The sequence below is a fragment of the Nicotiana tomentosiformis genome, chromosome 11 (assembly GCF_000390325.3).
Source record: "Nicotiana tomentosiformis chromosome 11, ASM39032v3, whole genome shotgun sequence".
Classification (NCBI taxonomy): Eukaryota; Viridiplantae; Streptophyta; class Magnoliopsida; order Solanales; family Solanaceae; genus Nicotiana; species Nicotiana tomentosiformis.
Window position 1 is genome coordinate 38,260,983 of NC_090822.1, and position 21,179 is coordinate 38,282,161.

The window sequence follows — 21,179 nt, forward strand, 5'->3', positions numbered from 1 at the left end:
TGGCATCTATATCATTTGCAATCGCCATATTGCAACAAAAAAATAAATTAAAGATGGACATCTGTACTTAATAGTAATAATGGATTCTATTTTGCTGTAAAAAATTCTTGCATTCTTCTCCTTCTCGATAGTCCACCATATTGCTTAGGAAAAAGAGTTCCAGATTTTTAGTTTTGTTTTGATAACCGTAGTGTTCGTGCCAACTTGCGCACCTTGACTAATTCCAGGGAATATCTACTATCTCCAACCCGCAACAGTTACCAGGTAAGTCTATCCACCAAGGCTTGGACAAATGAGAAAAAATTATCTAGCGTTTTTGTCTCCGCTGAGATTTGAATCTGAGACATCAGGTTCTCAACCCACTTAATTGACCAATAGGCCACACCCTTGGGTGCAGCCTTTCCCAAATCCTCCAAGTGCTAGCTTTGCATCAAGTCCATTGTTGCCCTTGGCATTGCTCATATGACTCTTAGAATGTTGAAATGAAGCTCCATATCTATGACGTGAAGGAAGAATAGAGAAGAAGGTGGCTAGCATCTTCATTATAGTTTTTGCAAAGTGGAAACCTGCTGCAAATGTAAATTCGCATTTTATGTAGGTTGCGTACGTGAGACATGCTTTCCTCACCCCAACCAGGTAAAGCGTTCCACCTTCAAAGGTGTGTTATTTTTCGAAATACATTTCCGGGACCAATAGTCCAAGGGAAGAGGTTTTAGTTTATGGTAGTAGCATGACTTAACAGAGAGTTTCCCTTTGGCATCCCATTTCCAAGTTAGAGCACAGGTCTTTGGCATTAAGAGTGGTGAGTTATGAAGTTGCATAGAAGTGAGGATTGGTTGGCCATTTTCAATCATTTATAATCCATCTAAATATGATATTCCAACCCTATTCTGATATGTAATCTGAAACTGAGGCTTCATAGTCTTGCACCACAGTGAAAAGAGTTGGATATTGATCCTTTAGAGCTGATGGGCCCAACCAACGTTGGTCTATCCAAAATCTCGCTTTCATACCATTTCCGATTGCCACAAAAGTGTTGAGTTGGAAGGAATTCCATTATGTGCTCATATGTTTGCAGATACCATAAAGGCTAGGGAATCGTGATTGCTTGGTGATCAAGGAGTTAATCAGTTAATCAAATAATTTATGCATTGGAAGAGAACGATTAGAAATGAGAAGGAAGTATAAGCCAACACCTAGACCAATGGGTAAATTTGTGAGAGAAAGTTTTAAAGAAAGAATGTGATGTGACTTGAAGCTAAGCGCACTTCAGGTTGGCGCTTCTCCTTGCATAGCTTTTGTGCAGGACAAACTCACTGAGGTGTGTCTCTCATTGCCTATAAACTCTCTCTTGAGTAGCACAACACTAAGCAACAAATATGCTAGTAAATTGACATATTAATCGTTAAGATATTAGATTGATATGTTATTTTCTAGGAATAGAATCTAGAAACTTAATATAAAAACTAGTCATTTAACCTAATTAGAAGCTTAAAACAATATCTTTGCTTCCTAGTAAAATAGATTAAGATGTTTTTAACTTTAAATTTTTTCACTTCATATATTTTACTTGTAGTTTTATTTCTATTTCTTTATGTGTTCATTTATTGGTTGCATTTATAGTTCTTTTACATACATTTACACGTGTATATCTTTTTATGTTTTATTCCTTTGCAAAATTTTTCACTATAGCACATCTTGAGTTGTGTTTCGCGTCTAAAATCTAGCAATCCTTGGGATTTTGTTTACTTTTGGCCTTTACCACTGCTAGTGCTTTTGTTGAACTGGTTGACTCATTTGCTAGGTCATACTTCCGGTGCCAACGTTAGACTCTCAACTATAAATTTCAATACTTTGAAGACAGTCCATCATATCCAATAGTCAATGTTCTTCAGTATTTTATGCTGAAAACTCATGCATTTATTAGTTGCTGGATAATTTACATTGGACTCCAAAAAACGAAAACTCATTTGTCTTCTTGCACCAGCATAAAAGCTTCAATACTAAAGTTGTCGAAATAATTTTAATGCTTTGTTAGTTTTTAAGATCAATAACTAGTTTTAATATAACACATAACGTAAAGTTCAAGATATTATTATTACGCTATGTATGATGTGTTTAATAAAATACCTATTACCCTCTGTCCACTCTAAATAGCTATTAATATCACTTATTTAATTCCTAGAAGTATAAACTTTTCTTGCTTGTCTAGATCTTTTGCAAAACTTATTTACAAGTTTCATTCCCCAAACCAACACCACTAACTATTCAATATGTTGTCCGAAATATAGCTTCATTAATGGGTCTATATCTTGATTGCTTTTTGCAGACTTGCAAAAAGAAAAATTAAGATTAAAATAAAGTTGCTCACTACAATCACAAAGGGAGTTATATGGTCTTTGAGTACAATTTTTACCGCTAGAACTTATATAAATGCAATGCTCAAGCAAGATTTGAATTTACATGGGGGAATTTGTAATTACACAGGCTGCGCACTCCCAACACGCTCTTTACCAAGAAAGATATTTTTTCTGATTTGGATTCACATGGAACAATTTACAATAACACGGGCTGTTCACTCCCAACCCGCTTTTTACCAAGAAAAATATTGTTTTACTCAGAATGATTTCTGAGTTGCTAACGAGTAAATGTAGTTCAAAAGGCACAAAATCTGCAAAACTAATGTTACTATCAGTACAATTTTTGGAAAAAAGAATAGACTTGATATTTGACTTAAATACCACAAAGATATTAAGGGAGGGGGAGAGAATTTTTAAAAATAAAGAGAAAATATACCTCAGTGGCTTGTTGGCGAAGATTGCCGAAGTCAATGTCAATTTATTTTTAAAATTAATAGACTAGGTTTGAATGGTAATTTTAGTTGTTTTTATCTGTATCCACCCCACACTCGAAATCAATAATTTTAATGCTTTGTTAAGTTTATATATAAAATTTATCATATATTTAATTAATTCGATTCGGTATATTCTCGGTTTCTTTTATAAAATTAAAAACCTGCCGTAATTATTCGGTATGCTTATAGATTTACATAGAAACCTACAATTTTATTTTTAAAAACCTAAAAAGATTTGATAAGGTTCGGTTTGATTGAGTTTTAGAGAACCATGCTGCCCTTATTGCATCTGGTGGATTATTTGGGAGGAAAGAAACTTAAGATGCTTTGAAGATAGATTATGTTCCCCTAAAAAGAGCCAAATAGAATTCAATGCTTTTGCTAATTGTTCATCCTTTCCCAGTGTGATTTCTATGTATATATGGGATTTTGGAAGGGGGTTGGAGGACAAAAAATATCAATTTGCCTTATGGATGTGGTATGTGGAGAAATATTATGAAAAGATAGGAAGAATTTAGCGCAAATGTGTCGTCCAGATTGGGATGGGAGAAGGGTTAGTTTTTGGAGGTACAAGTGGTGTTGGGAAAACACTTTGAGTATTACTTTTCCAAACATATCCAGAATCTCATGCCAGAAGGAAGCGACAGTCCAGCGAGTCCGAAGATTGCAAGATGGTGAAGTGTTTTGGGATTTGAAATTCAAGTGGAATTTTCAGGATTGAGAGGTGGTAGCAGAGTTGTCAAAGGCGAAAAGCGTTAAAAAAGCTCTCCAGTTCTATCAGGGCTTTAAATACAGAACACAATTAAAGTATGGGCTTTAGTTAAAATGGCGCAATAAAGAAAAAATAAAAATATTTATCTAATGCAGGAAAAAAGTAACAATTTTCATTCAAAATTTCTTAACAATTAATACATCTTTTTGCCAATTAGGGCTCTATTCAAGATAGAACTTATGCGCAATGAAGCCCATCCTTAGTGCGTTGCCTACGCTGACGCAACCTAAGTGAAGAAGCACTTTGAGCTTCTCTGAGCTTTAGGGCTTAACCGCACCTTAAGTGAGCTTTTGACAACACTTTTGAAGCTTAATTGTCTTACTCCACAAACCAAAACATTACACATGATGGTCACGATGTAGGGAGGTGGGGCTGGGTGATAATAGAGTGTTCTCTGTCAAGTTCGATTATGAAAAGCTTTTGAATAGGGAGGAGGCGAACTTTTCGTATAAGTGGATTTGGATCCTGAAAGTACAGAGAAAGATGTGTGTTTTCACTTGGTTAGCAGTTAGAGGGGTGATCTTGACCGCTTAGAATGTAAGGAAGAGGAAGGTCTGGTGCTTTATGTGCAAGGGTTTGGGTGAACATGTTGACCATCTCCTTATTCGTTATGCGGTAGCATCGAGATTATGTTGCGAAATTCTTGCATGGTTTGGTATATTTTAGGTGATGCCGGACGATAAAGAAGATATTGGCCTGTTGGAGTTATGGTAGTAGGAGAAGACGCAAGGCATGGAAGTTTGCCCCATTAGCTCTTATGTGAGTATTTTGGAGTGAACGAAATAGGAGAGCTTTTGAGGGTGTTGAGATGAACTTTGTTCAGTTAATGAGTAGTGCTTTATCCCTGATTTCTTTTTGGTGCACCCATAGGATTCCTTTATGTATAGAAGATTGCGTGTCGTTCGTATTAAATCATCTCTTTTCGTAAGTTTACTACTATTTGGTATACTTGTTGTATATGAGTACATTTTTGCTCAAAATCAATAATTTATTACTTTATCGAAACAAATAAATCTGGCCGTGCCTAAGGACATACCAGTTGAAGTAGTCTTCTTTTGATCAGTCAAAACCACTTCGAAAACTATACAAGTGCCTGCCACCTTGCAAATCTCAATCTAGCGACGGCATATGTAACCAAACTGCTGTCGCTGCCCTTCAGGCACGCCTCCTATGCTTATCACTCACCTATGCAAGAAATGCCCTCTTCAGGCAATACAGTGTAATATGCGAAGCAGCTGAGCCATAGCTCTTCGATCGCTATGTTCTTGCTATAGTGAAGTTGTTCATCCTCTAACAGAGAGTAGATGCGAATGTTCGATTAAGATGGGTTGTATTCCTCTGCTTCATTTTTGGTGTAAAGAAAAATTTACAGATGACTCGGACTCAATTTTAGAAGTTTTAGAATCTTTGTAAGAAGAATCAAGGATACAATGTTTTTGCTTTTTGAATTGGAAATGTGGCCAAAGGCAGTTTCTTAAACAAAGAAAAGACTCGGGCTTTTTTTTTTTTGGGGGGGGGGGGGGGGACATTGTTAGAAACTTGTTGATAACACAGTGACAACTTAATGCTATTTTGTTGTCACAGCTGATAACTGCATCTATAAAATCCTTCCTCTAATATAATGAAGTTTAGGTAAAACGTTTTTGATAATTCGTAGTCCATCGGTACTGCTTAAGTGCTAGTGGACAAGTAATCTGTAGAATTGTAGTACATGATGCTCAGATGACAATTCCTGATCATTGTGAGTTTTAAGTTGTGTTCCTGCCTGTTGCAGATTTTTGACGGATCAGTTGATGAAGGTTCAAGTTGTTAATGAGGTCAACAAGGTTATTACTATACCTCTCTGATCTCACCCTTTATCTCTGCTTTCTGTGACTATCTATATTTTATGCTTTCCTGCCATCAGGTATGATTATTCTTCATATATTTGAATCTTTTCTTGTGACATGAAGGATTTTGTGATTGAGGCACTAAGATCAATTGCAGAGTTGATAACATATGGTGATCAACATGATGTGGCCTATTTTGAGTATGTCTTCGCTAAGGACCTTCCCTTTTGGTGAATACCATTTATTTTAGCCAGAAGTAGACCAATCAAGTTTTCTGTGACGTGATATTTGTCCTTACAAGTATGTCGGTATTTCTGCAGGTTTTTCATGGAGAAGCAGGTGATGGGGGAGCTTGTACGTATATTAAGAATTAGTCGAACTGTTATTGTTTCGCTTCAGTTGTTGCAGACGATGAGTATTGTGATCCAGAACTTAAAAAATGAGCACTCTATTTGTAAGTAAACTGTTGAAATGTGTTGTATTGAATACAATATTCCTGCCTTTACGGATTTTGTTATTCTGACACCTTTTTCCCCAAATTTTGCAGATTACATGTTTAGTAATGAGCACATTAACCACCTTATAACATATTCTTTTGACTTTCGTAATGAAGAGCTTTTGTCTTATTACATATCCTTTCTAAGGTGTGTTTCCTAAAACTCAGCAGCTATACAGGCATTTCATTACTTTGAAATATATTTTACTTAATGTTTCTTGTTGACTCTCGTTTTTGGATGCATGTGTATACAAAGAGCAATAAGTGGAAAGTTGAACAAAAACACCATTTCCCTTCTTGTGAAGACTCTTAATGTAAGTTGGATTAGTAAAGTTATTAACGGTTTTCTAATAAGTTTTAAGGTTACTATTCTGTTTGTTGAATTCTAATAGTATACCAATATAAGATCTGTTGACCTAAAGATTTTAAGAAATTTCATTTTTGGAGGAATTTTCTTGGAAACAGTCATTAGGTTATAACCACCCCCCCCTCCTAGGGAAAGGTCTGTGCCTACAAAACCTGTTTGTGAAATGTGGAAACTTGAACAAAAACACCAGTGGTACCCCGAGAGTGAAAAATCTTTGAATCTTTGGTTCTTTTTTATCATTTGGACATCCCTTGCAATTGACAAGCGACAAATTCATTAACATGATAAGGTATGTATGCTTCTTGATATACTAGTTAATTACAAGATCAAGGAAAATGAATGTCCATATTATTTTACAAGCATGAGCTGGTAACCTTAAATTTAAAATGTTTAAAGAGTTTGAATATGCTAAATGCTCCTTCCATCCATGGAGATGGGTACTAATAAGTCAGTATTACTTTCATTAAGAAAAATATAAATACATGCTAAGGAGTCAGTTTGAGTTAAATGTTATTTTTCCGGTCCTAGATAGATTATATCTTCATCTCTGCATATAAAATTGGTTAGGAAAAGTTACTTGAATTGTTGAATTAGCGCGTAAAAATCAATTTAGTTGTAATGTGAATTGTCTTGCAACATGTTAAGGTGGAAAACCTATCAATTTTAGTTGTGTTTAATATGGCGTAAATGTTATCTATGGAAAAAGCTTTTCGGGGAAAACCTTTTATGTAGGAAAATCATTTTTCTAGATCATTTTTTCATTGTTTAGTTAAGTATAAAGTAGTTGACATTTCATAATCGTAAAAGGTGGAGGATGGAGTAGGATGGATGATCATTCTGTTATATTCTTGAATGGGTAAATATAGCTTTTCTTGAAGTACCTAATGAGAACCTAACCCCTGATAGTTTTCCACTTTTCCTTTCTCTCCTCTGCTTGACTGAAACTTCAAACCCGTTCTTATATCCTAAATCCAGGAAACCAATTTCTTTTTTTCTTTCAGCTGTTATTGACAATCCATCACCACCCATTGCAAACTTTTGAATCACCTTCAAAATTCGGGTTTGCTTCAACAGAAACCACACCTGAATGTGGATGATGAGAATATCGACATAGATCTTTTTAAGGGTTGAAGAAGCGACTTATTCAGAGATGATTATGGTAGATTAAGCCTCTTCCCATGGTACATGCCCATGCCTGGGCGACAGTTAAGGTTGGTAAAGCAACTACAAAAGTTTTTACCTCTGGTTGACTGTTCATAGCCCTATTTGTTGACCCCAAGAGAATTCTGTGCTGCAATTTGCTGGTTTGCTTTCTCATGTTGATCCTTAGAAGAATAGAGTTATTCAAGAGAGGACCATATTAGAGGCCATTTCTTATGTAAGCTAGACCTTGAGAAAGCTTATGATCATGTGAACTGTGATTTCCTGGATTTCATTATGTTAAAGATGGATTTGGGAATAAATGGAGGAGATGGATCAAGTTTTGCATTTCTACTGTGAGATTCCTGGTTTGGTGAATGGGAGTCCATGTAGTTTTTGGGAGTTCGAGGGGCTTGAGACAAGGGGATCCACTATCCCCTATGCTTTCATTTTGGTGATGGAAGCATCGAGCAAAATGATGGATAAAACGGTCATTGTAGGGTTATCTAAGCGTTTTGATGCTTCGTTCAGTGGCCATAGTAATATGACAGTTACATATGTATATTATTTGTAGACGATACTGTGGTTTTTGTAATGTAGAGGTGTCCCGGCTAGTTTACTTGAGACAAATTTTGATTTGATTCCAGGTTGTGTTAGGGCTTAAGATCAACCTCAGAAAATGTGAGATCACACTGGTGGGAGAAGTGGATAATATTGAAGAGTTCACGCATGTGTTGAATTGTAAGGTGGGTACTTTACCTACTACCTATCTTGGGCTACCATTGGGTGCTTCGAGCAAATATCTTTTAGTGTGGAATCTGGTGATTAAGAGAGTAGAGAAGCGGTTAGCGGGTTGGTAGAAAAGGTACTTGTGGAAAGTAGGGAAGGAAATATTGATCAAAAGCAATCTCTCTAGCATACCCACATATTTCATGTCACTCTTATAGGCTCCTGGTAAAGTGACTGTAAGGCGGGAAAGACTTTAGTGAAACTTTTTATGGGACTCAGCGGAAGGAGCAAGGAAGTATCACTTGGGGGTTGTTTGGTAGGATGTATTAGGAAAAATAATACATGTATTAGCTGTGGTATTATTAATTTGGTAGTGTTTTTCAACTTATGTATGACTAATACATGTATTAGTATACATCTTAAACAATACTATTCTTATACATAGCAAACCATGGCATTAGCAATACCATGGTTCTTAATACATGGATAAGCATGTATAAAGACATAAACGTCCTTTCAAAACCTTTTCCAAATTCTTTTCAAAGGATGTGAAGGGTATTTTTGTAAACAATTAATTTTTCCAAAAAATTATGCAATGCATGTTATTTTTAATACATAAAACCAAACAGTCGATAAAAAATAATTTCAGCATAACTAATCTCAACATTACTAATACAACCTATTTAGTACTATTCTTATACACCCTACAAAACGACCCCTTGTGAATAGGAGAATTGTCACATCTCCAAAGGAATGGGGAAGACTCAGAGTGAAAGATCTCAAGGTGTTTAATAAAGCTTTGTTAGGGAAGCGGATATGGCGATGCAAGAGGAGAATGCATTTTGGAGGAGGGTTGTCCGTCCAAATGGTCGACCTTGCCATCAAGTTGGGTCACTCGATCCTTGATTGTTTCCTTAACAACAGCCGCCACTGACAACACTCCACTGCTATCGTCATGTACATGATACAACAAGAAGAGAATTAACAGAAATTGAAAGGTTTTTACCCAAAACTTCGCTCTTATACCTCCTAAAGCAAAATAGGCACGCGCGCGGGTAGAGAGTCTGCCTGAGTTGTGCGGCCCCAGGTAACGCCTAGTTTAGTGTAGCACCTTGGTTACGCCTTCTCCTTGCCTTGCCGAGTTTTGCTTTTGATCTCTCTCTGAGTCTAGTTCGTTACCTTCTACTACCGATCTTCTCCCTGTGCTGCTACTGGAGCTATTGGATATCGACCTAAGAGATGCTAGACCAGGTGCGAGAGGAAGGGATGCTGCTATTGATGGATCGGTGCTACCTCTAGATCTAAGAATCATGGAAGACGTAATTGAAATATGCACCTGGAATTAAATCACATTGGTATAAAGAGCCGGAAAGGAAAAAGAGGAGGAAAGAAGCAAGGGACTGAGTAACGAAGCGAGGTTTGGAACCCTTCAATTACAAAGTGGAAGATGCCTCTCACAATGGGTAGGATTACTGCATTTCTTATATTTGACTCTTCTATTTGATAATATATATAGGAGTTGGGGCAGGTTGAAGGGGAGGGGGGGGGAGTCAATTTAAACATAGTTCCACCATAACCCTAAGAAAACGAGATTGGGGTTGTGTGTAGACTATCCTAGGAAGTGTCTATTCTACCAAACCACGGGACTCTGGTAGCGGAAAAATATGGTGTTATAGAAGGGGGATGGAGGATCGGAAACATCACAGTACCATTTGGGTGTGAATTATGAAGGAGTATTACAAAGGGGTGAGAAGCTTTTAGTGGACATTATCTCTTGGAGAACAAGTTGAGGGTAGCATTCCCTAACTTATATAGTGTATTGTGCCAAAGAGGGATGACAGTGCAACAAATTTGTAGGTCCCATGAGAGGGGTAGTTCATTGGGATTTGAGATTTAGGAGGAACCTATAGGATTGGGAGATGGAAGAATTTCACAACTTGGTTGAGTTATTGTATGGGTTGTATACGCCGAGAAATTCATCGGATGTATAGAGGTGGCGTGAGAGTAGAGACGGAATATTCACTATTAAATCTTATATAAGAGGTTATTAGGGAAGAAGGATCATATTTTTCTTCGTTGCTCTATTTGGATTCCTAGAGCACCGAGAAAGCTGTGCTTCTTTGCGTGGCTGGCGGCAAGGGGAGTGATTCTGAAGCGAAAAATCTAAGGAAGAGGAGGATCACATATGTTAGTTGGTGTTTCATGTCCAAAAGCTCGGGCGAAAATGTAGATCATCTCTTATTACATTGTCAGGTGGCTAATCGGTTGTGGAAGGTCGTTCTTAATTTGTTTGGGACGCAATGAGTGATGCCAGGCACAGTGAAGGAGGCGTTGCATAGCTGGGCTCACAAGAGGGGAAAGAAAAGTCTAAGGGCATGGTGCATTGCCCCATTAGCAATCATGTGGGTCATTTGGAATGAGAAATAGGAGGGTATTTGAAGGGGTGGAACAAGATTTTGTAAAATTACAAAATAGTCTTCTGTTTCTTGTTTCCTTTTGGTGTACTCATGAGATCCCTATTTGTAGAGAGGATTGGGTCTCTTTTGTTGAATAAAATCATTTACCTTATAAAAAAAACTAGAGATCCTTATTGTTACCATCTCAAAAAAGAAAAAAGTAAAAAACTAGAGATCCTTAGTTAAAAACTGTATGCTTTAGGAGTGGAGAACATTGTCAACTATGATAGATGGGGAGCTAAAATGAGGGAAGAGGAGGGGAGGTCTCTCTTGCATCTTTGATTTTCCACTGCTTGCAAGCTGGAGTTTGAACAATAAAATAGGTGCACTGTTCTCTTTTTTCGGGACAAAAAATCTGGACTTGCATTTTTTCTGGTGCTTGTTAACTCAGTTCAATTGCTTAATGTATATTCTACCAATCCGATTATGAACTTGGAATTCAACCATTTTCATGTATCTTCTTTTTATAAAAAATATCCATCCCACTTTGCTGTTATATCTTCTGTATTTCTCATCCTTCTTATTTTGGTCTACATCTTTGAATAGGAAGTAGTAGTCTCATTCCCACTCTATGTTGAGGCGATACGCTTTGCCTTTCATGAAGAAAGCATGATTCGAACTGCGGTACGTGCGCTAACCCTGAATGTATATCATGGTGAGCTCCTTTTTATACTTCTTCTATGTTTATCTATATTTTCCCTCATTCCCAGTGTTTTCGGTAGTATATTCAATAATCTTCAACGTGTTGACAGTTGGCGATGAGGCGGTTAACAAGTTTGTTGCCAGTGCTCCTCATGCCGATTATTTCTCAAATTTGGTCAAATTTTTCGGGGAGCAATGCATCAGCTTGGACAAGTTGGTTGTTAATGCTTCAAAGTACGTAGTTTTTATTTTTAATTTTTGTCCCATGAAACTGGTTATGCATTACCTATTTGCTGTACAGCTCATATGATTTATTATGCAGGTGTCTGGGTCCAGATACTAGTGGTTCTATCATTTCCTCTGTTGATGAGATTGAGGACAACCTATATTACTTTAGTGATGTTATTTCAGCAGGGATTCCAGACATTGGGAGGCTCATAACAGACCTCATGTTGAAGGTGCTGATATTTCCATCAATACTTCCTTCATTACGGATGGAAGTAGTTAAAGACAGTGTAATGATCTAAACCTCTCTCTCTTGACATGCTTAGTGAAAAAGAAGCCCCAACATTTGAAAGTTTACTTAAGGTCCTTGCCTTAGCCAGATTTTACCTCACTTAGGCTTCTACATTAACACTTTTGCCTAGTGGTAAGGACCCTCACCTCCAATCGTAAGATAGTGATTCGAGAAAAGTGGTAAAGGGCCACTAGGGAAAGGCCCATTGCTGAGCTCCTGGGCAGGCCATTGCTGAGCTCCTGGGTAGGGTGATATGGAGGGGCGGAGTTTACAGAATTAAAAAAAAGAAGAGCTTTTAGATGAGATGGTCACACACTTCAATATAGTATCAGAGTAGGTAGAGGTCCTGGTTTCGAGTCTCACCGTCATCCATTATCAAAGAGAATTTCCACGTGCTTGGACCATAAAAGAGAATCAACTTGCACATTGAAGACATAATTGAATTGATAAAAATGTGCTATGATACCATGTTTAAATGTGTGACCATTTCATCTACTTATGTTTTCGATATGCCATGCCTCCTCACATGTGAGCCTGCTTCTTTTCATTGGCCATGCACGTGAAAATTCTTTTTGATAATATGCGACAGTGAGATTTGAATCTACGACCTTTGCTACGTTGATATCATGTTGAAGTGTGTGATCTTTTAGATGAGATGGTCATATATTTCAAACATTAACACTTTTTCCTTAGCCATTTTTTTTGCTTCCATTAGCAAACCATCAAGTGTTTCTACTTTTCACATATGTGTATTTTCTATGATCAAGCATGTTCAATAATTGAGTAAATTCAAACATTAACACTTTTTCCTTAGCCATTTTTTTTGCTTCCATTAGCAAACCATCAAGTGTTTCTACTTTTCACATATGTGTATTTTCTATGATCAAGCATGTTCAATAATTGAGTAAATCAAATAGATATTCGCTTCTCACTTTTTAGGCAAATAATTATTGGATACCTATACTGGTGGGAGGTAGTAGGTATCTGATGGAACATTTAAGGTGCGCGCATGTTGGCCCCGACACCACCGATATGAAACAAAAAAAAGTAGTATCTTAAGGGTGGAAATCAAGTCTTATATTTCTTTTATTATTACAGTTCTGGTAAGTAGAAAAATAGAAGATGAGGAAAGGATAGCAACAAAGAATTATGTCCTTCTTTGGTTTGTTTCCCTTTCATCCTTAACTAATTATACAGGTTTTGCTCCGAGCATTAAATGTGGCTCTAAGATGTTATACAAGTTCGGGACTGGGGGTTAAAATGTAAAGCTTCTGTAGTTCTTTTAAAGGAAGCTAATTGAAGTGGCTGTACTTAGGCAAGAGCACAAGATCAAGGGGCTAAGTGACATAAGTTGAAGTGACAAGGAAATAGTATGTTGAGTGAACTTTTCCCCCCTCGGCATTTGTTGTTTTCACTTTATGCTGGTTGCTGGCATTTTATCTGCAAATATTGTCTTTTGTTTCTTATGCACGTCCAATTGTTAACTTTCATGGTTTTTTTGATGTAGGATACAGGAATTGGAACCGCAACTTCTTTATATTTACTTTGTTGCATCTTACGCATTGTTAAGATAAAAGATTTGGCGAATATTGTTGCTGTTGCTCTTCTTTGTGATATAGAAACATTCGTCCCAAAGTCTGAAGCTAAACTGAATGGTTTCATGGTTAACCATGGTATGTCACATGAAAATCAAGATTCAGAAAATGGTGGCTTCAGATCGGATTCTGATGGTCAAACTTTACGGGTTTTAATTCCAAACATATCCAGCTCTTTAAATGGTCACCCAGAAGATGATATTCCGCAACCAGATCATGGGAGTTCACATTCTGCATTATGGTATTTCACATTCCACTTCTTATTCTTAATTATTTGTTGTTTTGTAAGGTGCTATCAATTTGTTAGATGCATGAGGCGAACCAAAGTTTACTTGTAACACTCTGCTCTAGGTGGAACTTTCATTAAAACATATTTCGTTCAAATACTATTGTCATGGACGAACAGTAATCGGTAACTACAGGGATGTAATGTTTATTGAAGAATAAACTTCAGAAAATTGCTTCAAGAAAAATCTCTAAGTTTCTTAGTGACACCTGAGCTTTAAGAACTTTTGGCAAGATGTTGGAACCTCCTATCATCTTTCTCATGGTTAAAACAATAACTTTTTAAAGTTTTTTTAAATAAAGAGTTGAAACCTGTCCGATTATCTAATTTTGTGAACTTCTGAGACAGTTGACCCTAACTCATTCATCATCTTAGTTTTCCATTTCACTTTTTCTAGGGTTTTCTAAATCATTAAGCTTCCAGTTTTTTCTTGATGAGTAATCATTAAGTACGAGTTTACATATCTTGATTATAGGTAATCATTAAGTTACTAGTTTACATATCTCGATTAGTCCTTATTGTCATGTTTGTCTGTAGGATTTTTGATCATTTTGTTCTGTATATTTCTCCTTCTCTGTTCCTCTACTCTTTTTTGCAACAATTATAGGATTCTAGATATTGTTTAAAATGATTTTCACTAGCACCAGCTCAGCATGAGTCGAGTGAAAAATAGATGTAGTCCCTTTCTTTTCTCATTCTTTTCCTGCTTTTGTTTTTTTCTATCTTCTACTCTTATTTAGATGGTGTAGCAGTAGGCAGTGTTTGCATGTATGCTTTGGCGCTTTCATCGTGTCTTGCACGTAAAAGTAGAATATTATAAATTTTAAGTGAGCAGCCAATTCACTTCAACTTACTGCTTTTCCTGCTAATTTTCTGTTCTGTAGGGAGGCCTTACTTTCTTATATTACTACTGGTGATGATGTTCAAGTTTTGGGTTCTTTAAGTGTGCTGGCTACACTATTGCAGACTAAAGGTTATTTAAGTGGTTTGTTATTCTTTTCCTTCAGATGCTTTCCCCCCCTACTTATAAGAATCTTTATGACTGCAGAGCTGGAAGAATCAATGCTTGATGCTCTTGGAATTCTTCCACAAAGAAAACAACAGAAGAAACTCTTGCTGGTATGTCCAAGCTGTGAAGTAACCATTATAAGGAAAAGGTCCTTTTTTGAAATTAAGCTGAGATTTGTTATTCAACTAGTTGCTATTCAAGTAGGTCCTGTGCTATATAGCTTCTGAAATGTGAAAGGTGCAAATATGAAAAGCCTATCCAACACTAGCGTAGGTTAAGATCTAGGTAGCATATGGTGTTAGATAATGATTATTACCTATATATGAATGTTCTATTACTCTACTGACAAAATCATCCATAAAACTGATTACCCTTTTTTTTGGTCGGAACAATACATGTGAAACTAACATTTTCAAATTGTTTGTTAACTGTAGATTGGGTCGAGCTACATTGATTAAGGATAATGTTTAGCTAGAACTGCGTTGACATGATTCCACTCCGAACCTTTTCAATTCCTGCTCATTGATGAGCTTTATGGAATATCCTATATTTGTTCTTGAGGAAAACCTGTCCCCAAGTTTCAACAGCGGGAGCATTAGAATCCGTGAAGTTTGAACTCAATTATCGCGAATCTTGCACCAAACTTTGGTGTCTAGGAGGTGCCCGGTATACTTTATTGAGATATTAATAAATATTTTAAATGTCCCCTTTGTCCCGTCATAGCTCGTTTCCCATAATACAGAATAAATTCTTGATGTCAGTAACTTTTGACTTCACTATCCCTTTTAATGTTACCGACTAATTGTCATTGTTACTTCTAAATTTACCCCATATGCATCTTAAACATTGATAAATTTTATTCATGAAGAAAACTTTCCTATCTTTAACTAAGTTTCTGGAGATTTACTAAGAAAGACCAGCAAGTTTAGATCTCTTGATTGGAGTGTAATTGCATGCTGAAAGCCAGATACTCTGGACAGTCATCGATAAACTCTTATAGTTTAGTAAGTGCATGAGTTTCAGCTTCCTAAAATTTTGGGGAAAATTGGCGAGAGAACAGAGCTTTAGTCCCATTGATTTTCCACAAGTAGTTTGGCCCTGATCAGTCTTTGTCCAGTTATATTGTTGATCCACTATTAGAAATTTAGAATTTATGTGAATGTGCCTGTATTCCAGTCAGGTGCTTTTTCTAGTTCAGGCCTTTTTCTCCAAGTACTTTTTTCAATTTCAACTTCAAATACTCGTCGTTTCAACTTTAACCAAATATTTTCCAAACGGGGCCAATCATCGTGCATGTCTCTTGGAAATGAGACACCATTGGTCCACGGAGATTGCTCAGTTATAAAGCAAAAAGGAGATTGAGCTAACAAGAGTCCTGCTATAACAGCTGGCCTAACTCTTTTGCTTAGGAGTTCGTCCAGTGGCTACATTTTGTATGTGCCTTCTTTAGCTAGTTTATCCTTGTTGGTTCCCAGCAATATGGCATGTACTTCTTATGGTAAAAATTGCTTCTGATTTGATTTCGCCTGAAACGAATCCCTCGCTTTGATAAGAATTAAAAATGTATTGCTTGACGACTTGATTGATTATTTGTAAACATAGTTCTTGCCTTGTTTTTTGTGACTGCAGCAAGCTTTGGTTGGTGAAGGATCTGCTGAAGAGCAACTTTTTTCCTCAGAAAATATGGTAAAGGATGGAATATGTAGTGAAATGGATTGCTACCTCCAAAAGTTGAAGGTACCATTGCAGTACCAGTTCTCCTTCTTATCTTCACTCATTTTTACATTCTTGTATTTGGTGCTTTCCTGTAAATATAGAGAGTAACAAATGAGATAGTAACCAATAGTGAATTCCAATTCATCCCGACCTGCAGGAAATGAAGATATTTAGCAATCTGAATTATGGTCCTTTTTGTTTTCCTATTTAGTAGCAAAATTTAGTACGAGTTGGTCGAACAAAGACCCATATTCGTTAGTCGAATTTATATCCACAAAGCCACTTTATAGCGGTTTTGTCAAATTATGTTCATTGCATCAGCAAGAAAGGGAGACCGAAAGAAAGTATGCTTACAGGAAACGAAAATTGAAGAATGGAGTTCGAAACTGATAAGGCAAATTTGGGGGAATAGATGGGTGGCATGGGCTGAACTTCAAAGCTTCTGGAACTAAAAGGGTATTCTTAGCCTATGGGATAGAAGAAACTGGAACTGCGTTGATACTTGTGAGAAAGCACGGGAGAAAAATATATTATTGATATTAATTGTAATACAATGAATCCTATTTATAAGTACACATAATAGAACCTACTCCTATTACATACGGCACTAGGACTAATTACATATATATTCACATAGCTATTCTAACACTCCCCCTCAAGATGGTGCATACAAATCATATATACCGAGCTTGTTATATATATAACTAATACGAAGACCAGTGAGGGACTTGGTGAAAATATCTGCAAGCCAATCATTCGACTTCACAAATTTTGTAGTAATATCTCTTGAGAGTATCTTTTTCTCTGACGAAATAACAGTCAATCTCAATATGTTTAGTTCTCTCATGGACTATCGGATTCGATGCAATATGAAGGGCAACTTGATTATCACACACAAGTTCCATTTGGCTGATCTCACCAAATTTCAACTCCTTGAGCAACTGTTTGATCCAAACTAGCTCACATGTTGCCATAGCCATTGCTCGATATTCTGCTTCTCCGTTAGACCGAACAACGACATTCTGTTTCTTGCTCTTCCAAGACACCAAGTTACCTCCTACTAAAACACAATATCCAGACGTAGAACATCTATCAGAAGGTGATCCTGCCCAATCAACATCTGAGTATCCAACGATCTGCTCATGGCCTCGATCCTCGAACAATAGTCCTTTGCCTGGAGCTGATTTTATATACCGAAGAATGCAGACAATTGCATCCCAATGATTATCACAGGGAGAATCCATAAACTGACTTACAACAATCACAAGAAAGGAAATGTCAGGTCTAGTCACTGTGAGGTAATTTAATTTACCAACCAACCGCCTATATCTTGCAGGATCGCTAAGCGGCTCCCCCTGCCCTTGCTAAAGTTTAGAATTCGGATCCATAGGAGTGTCAACAGGTCTACAGCTTGTCATTCTACAAACTTTGCTGGTCTACAGTTAAAGGAGACTTGATACGAGCTATAAATTATTTCCACAATCTTGAGCATTTTGAGAAGCTTAAATTCCTCTTTATTTGCGCTCATCCCAAAGAAGAGCGAAGCAAAGGAGCTAAGAGTTTTTAGACCTATCAGTTTGATAGGCAGTTTCAAGAAAGATTATCTCCAAAGCTCTTGCGGACAGATTGAAAGTGGTGCTATCCAAGCTGATCAACACTTCTCAGATGGCTTTCTTAAGTGATAGATATATCACTGATGCAGCCTTGATAGCTAACGAATGGTTGGACTCAAGGATGAAACTGGAAAACCTGGAATTCCTTGCAAATTGGATATAGAGAAAGCGTCTGATCATGTAAATTGGAGCATCTTGCTGGATTTATGGAGACAAATGGGCTTCAGTTCCAAATGGATCAATTGGATTAGCTTTTTTATTTTATCCATGAAGTTCTCGGTACTCATAAATGGTACACCACATGGTTTCTTTTCTAGCCAAAGAGGTTTGAGACAAGGAGACCCTTTCTCTCCTTTCCTCTTTATTCTAGTGATGGAGGGACTTAGTAAGATGATACACAACGCTGTTAAGGCAAATTGGATTGCTGGTTTCGCCGCGAGCTTCAGGGGTCCTGAAGGTATAAAAATCTCTCATATTCTTTACGCTGATGACACTTTGATCTTTTACGAAGCTTAGGAACAACAATTTCTGTTCTTGAGGATGATTCTGACCATTTTTGAGGCTGTTTATGGTCTTCGTATTGATTTTGCAAAAATCTCCATTTTCCCAGTCAACAATGTCGCCAATATTCACAGTTTGGCGGGCATCTTACAGTGCATTATTGGCTCTCTTCCCACAAAGTATTTGGGACTTCCTTTGGGGGAAAAACACAAGTCAGTGGCCATTTGGAATGAGGTTCTCAAAAAGATGAAGAAAAGACTATCAAACTGGAAATGACAGTACTTTTCTTTGGGTGGAAGAGTTACTCTAATCAATAGCGTCTGGATGCTATTCCCACTTACACAATGTCATTATTTCTTGCCCCTGCTTTAGTCTTAAAGCAAATGGAGAAATTGAGAAGGGATTTTCTATGGCAAGAAAATAAATAGTCTTAAGTGTTTGCTTCGTAGGGATTAACCACATTCAATCTTTAAGGGAGTAGTGGTGGCATCATAGTCTTATGGGATAAGAGACAGTGGGTTAATAGGGGAGTGCATCAAGGCCTCTACACTATATCATGCGTGTTGGAAAGCCACAAGAGGATTTTAGATGGTGTTTCACACTTTCACTGGGGTGTATGGCCCCATACAAATCCAGAAAGAGAGATTCTATGGCATGAACTAGCGGCTATCAGAGGTATATGGGAAGAGGTATATGGGAGGGGCAGTGGGTCATAGGGGGAGATTTTAACGTTTGCCGATTTGAGAGTGAAAGATATAATTGTGTCAGAAGGTCCAGGGCGATGAGATCCTTTACTGATATAATTCAAGACTTAGATATCATTGATCTTCCTCTTCCAGGAGCTCACTACACATGGTACATAGGAGAAGATTCCATGCAAGCCTCAAGAATTGATAGGTTCTTAATATTTCTAGAGTGGAATGAAAACTTCAAGGCAATTAAGCAATTAGCTCTTCTAAGGGTTACTATTGATCATAGGCCTTTATTGTTGGAGTGCGGTGATTGGGAAGCCAATCCCTCTTATTTCAAGTTTGAAAATATATGACTTCAAGTGGAAGGTTTTATGGACAAGGTCAAACGATGGTGCCAGAGCTACACAATTAGGGGCAGTCCTGATTTCATCCTAATGCAAAAATTGAGAAATTTGAAAAAGGACATCACAGTTTGGAATAATGAGTCCTTTGGCAGAGTGGAAGCACATAGGAACAAACTGCTTGAGGACCTCGCATTATTAGAACAAGCAACTAAAACTAGACCTATGTGCCAAGCAGAAAAGGAGAAATCCATGCAGTGAAATTAGACCTTAAAAGAATGGCAAAGGCTGAGGAAGTCTCGTGGAGACAAAAGTCCAGATGTCAAACTCCAAGTTCTTCAAGACCTATGGCTTAAAGAAGAGGATAAGAACACCAAGTTCTTCCAAAGAATGGCAACTCCAAAAGAAGAAATAACAACATACATAAGCTAGTGATAGGAGATGAGCTATGTGAAGACAGGAAGTCATCAAAGCTGAAAATTTTGAATTTCTATCAAGGCCTTTACACTGAGAATGAACAATGGAGGCCTAAATATAACTGCGCAAATCTGCCAAGTTTATCTCTCGCAGAGAAGGCATGGTTAGGGAGAGAATTTGAGGCATACGAGGTGTTGGTTGCAATCAACTCTTGTGCACCATACAAAAGCCCAGGCCCGGACGGTTCCAAAGGTCATGGGTCTTTATTAAACTGGATTTAATGGGAGCTCTTAATCTTTTCCACCAACACTGTTATATGGTGAGGTCCAATAGTGCTTCTTTTATTGCTCTAGTTCCTAAGAGAAAAGGTACTATTGAACTCAGAGATTTCAGGCCCATAAGTCTCATTGGAAGTGTCTATAAGATAATAGCTAAACTAGAGGATCAAGACAATTATTAACAGACTGATTTCAAAAGAGCAAAATGCTTTTTTGAAAAATAGACAGATCACAGATGCATCATTGATAGCTAACGAGTTGCTAGATGGGAGGTTAAGAAGTGGTGTTCCCGGTATCCTTTGTAAGCTGGACATAGAAAAAGCCTTTGATCAAGTTAATTGGTCATACCTACTTTCTATTCTGAAAGGAATGGGGTTTGGTGACAGATGGATAAGATGGATCAAGTACAGCCTTACTACTGTTAAGTATTCCATCTTGGTGAATAGGTTCCAGTTGGTTTCTTTTCACCGCATAAAGGAATTAGACATATAGATCCACTTTCTTTTCTTTTTATCCTTGCAATGGAGGGTTTGAGCAGAATGTTAGACAAGGCAAAACAAATCCAGTAGATTGAAGGATTCTGGGTGGGCAACAACACAGCTGCAGTGTCACATTTACTCTATGTAGATGATACTTGAATCTTCTGTGGGGCTGAGAAGCTTCAAGTACAATACCTAAATTTAACTTTACTAATTTTTGAAGCTATCTCAGGACTGCACATTAATATGAAAAAAAGTATGATTTACCCTGTGAATACAGTGCCCAACTTGGAAAAGTTGGCTAGAATTATGAGCTGGGTAATTGGCCCCTTTCCAACAACAGATTTAGGCCTTCCATTGGGAGCTAAATACAAAGCAATAGGGGTTTGGTATGGAGTTCTTGAGAAGGTGGAAAAAAGATTGGCAACATGGCAAATGCAATACCTCTCC

The 21,179-nt window shown here is 37.3% G+C and overlaps 1 protein-coding gene across 3 annotated transcripts in view; it reads left to right on the top strand.

Annotated features, from left to right (window-relative positions):
* Nucleotides 1-21,179, top strand: part of LOC104113532 (protein TRANSPARENT TESTA 9) — a 50,685-nt gene that overhangs the window by 14,848 nt on the left and 14,658 nt on the right. Inside the window, exons 2-14 of one of the 3 annotated variants that reach the window (XM_070187990.1) lie at nucleotides 1,079-1,321; nucleotides 5,401-5,452; nucleotides 5,579-5,685; nucleotides 5,776-5,909; nucleotides 6,003-6,099; nucleotides 6,208-6,265; nucleotides 11,190-11,298; nucleotides 11,396-11,519; nucleotides 11,608-11,800; nucleotides 13,310-13,638; nucleotides 14,568-14,656; nucleotides 14,732-14,802; nucleotides 16,322-16,429. In XM_070187990.1, coding sequence (XP_070044091.1) covers nucleotides 5,420-5,452; nucleotides 5,579-5,685; nucleotides 5,776-5,909; nucleotides 6,003-6,099; nucleotides 6,208-6,265; nucleotides 11,190-11,298; nucleotides 11,396-11,519; nucleotides 11,608-11,800; nucleotides 13,310-13,638; nucleotides 14,568-14,656; nucleotides 14,732-14,802; nucleotides 16,322-16,429 — 1,452 coding nt within the window. In that variant the 5' untranslated portion in view covers nucleotides 1,079-1,321; nucleotides 5,401-5,419. The remainder of the gene's footprint in view (nucleotides 1-1,078; nucleotides 1,322-5,400; nucleotides 5,453-5,578; nucleotides 5,686-5,775; nucleotides 5,910-6,002; nucleotides 6,100-6,207; nucleotides 6,266-11,189; nucleotides 11,299-11,395; nucleotides 11,520-11,607; nucleotides 11,801-13,309; nucleotides 13,639-14,567; nucleotides 14,657-14,731; nucleotides 14,803-16,321; nucleotides 16,430-21,179) is intronic. The other 2 variants (XM_070187988.1, XM_070187989.1) reach the window with 2 other exon arrangements.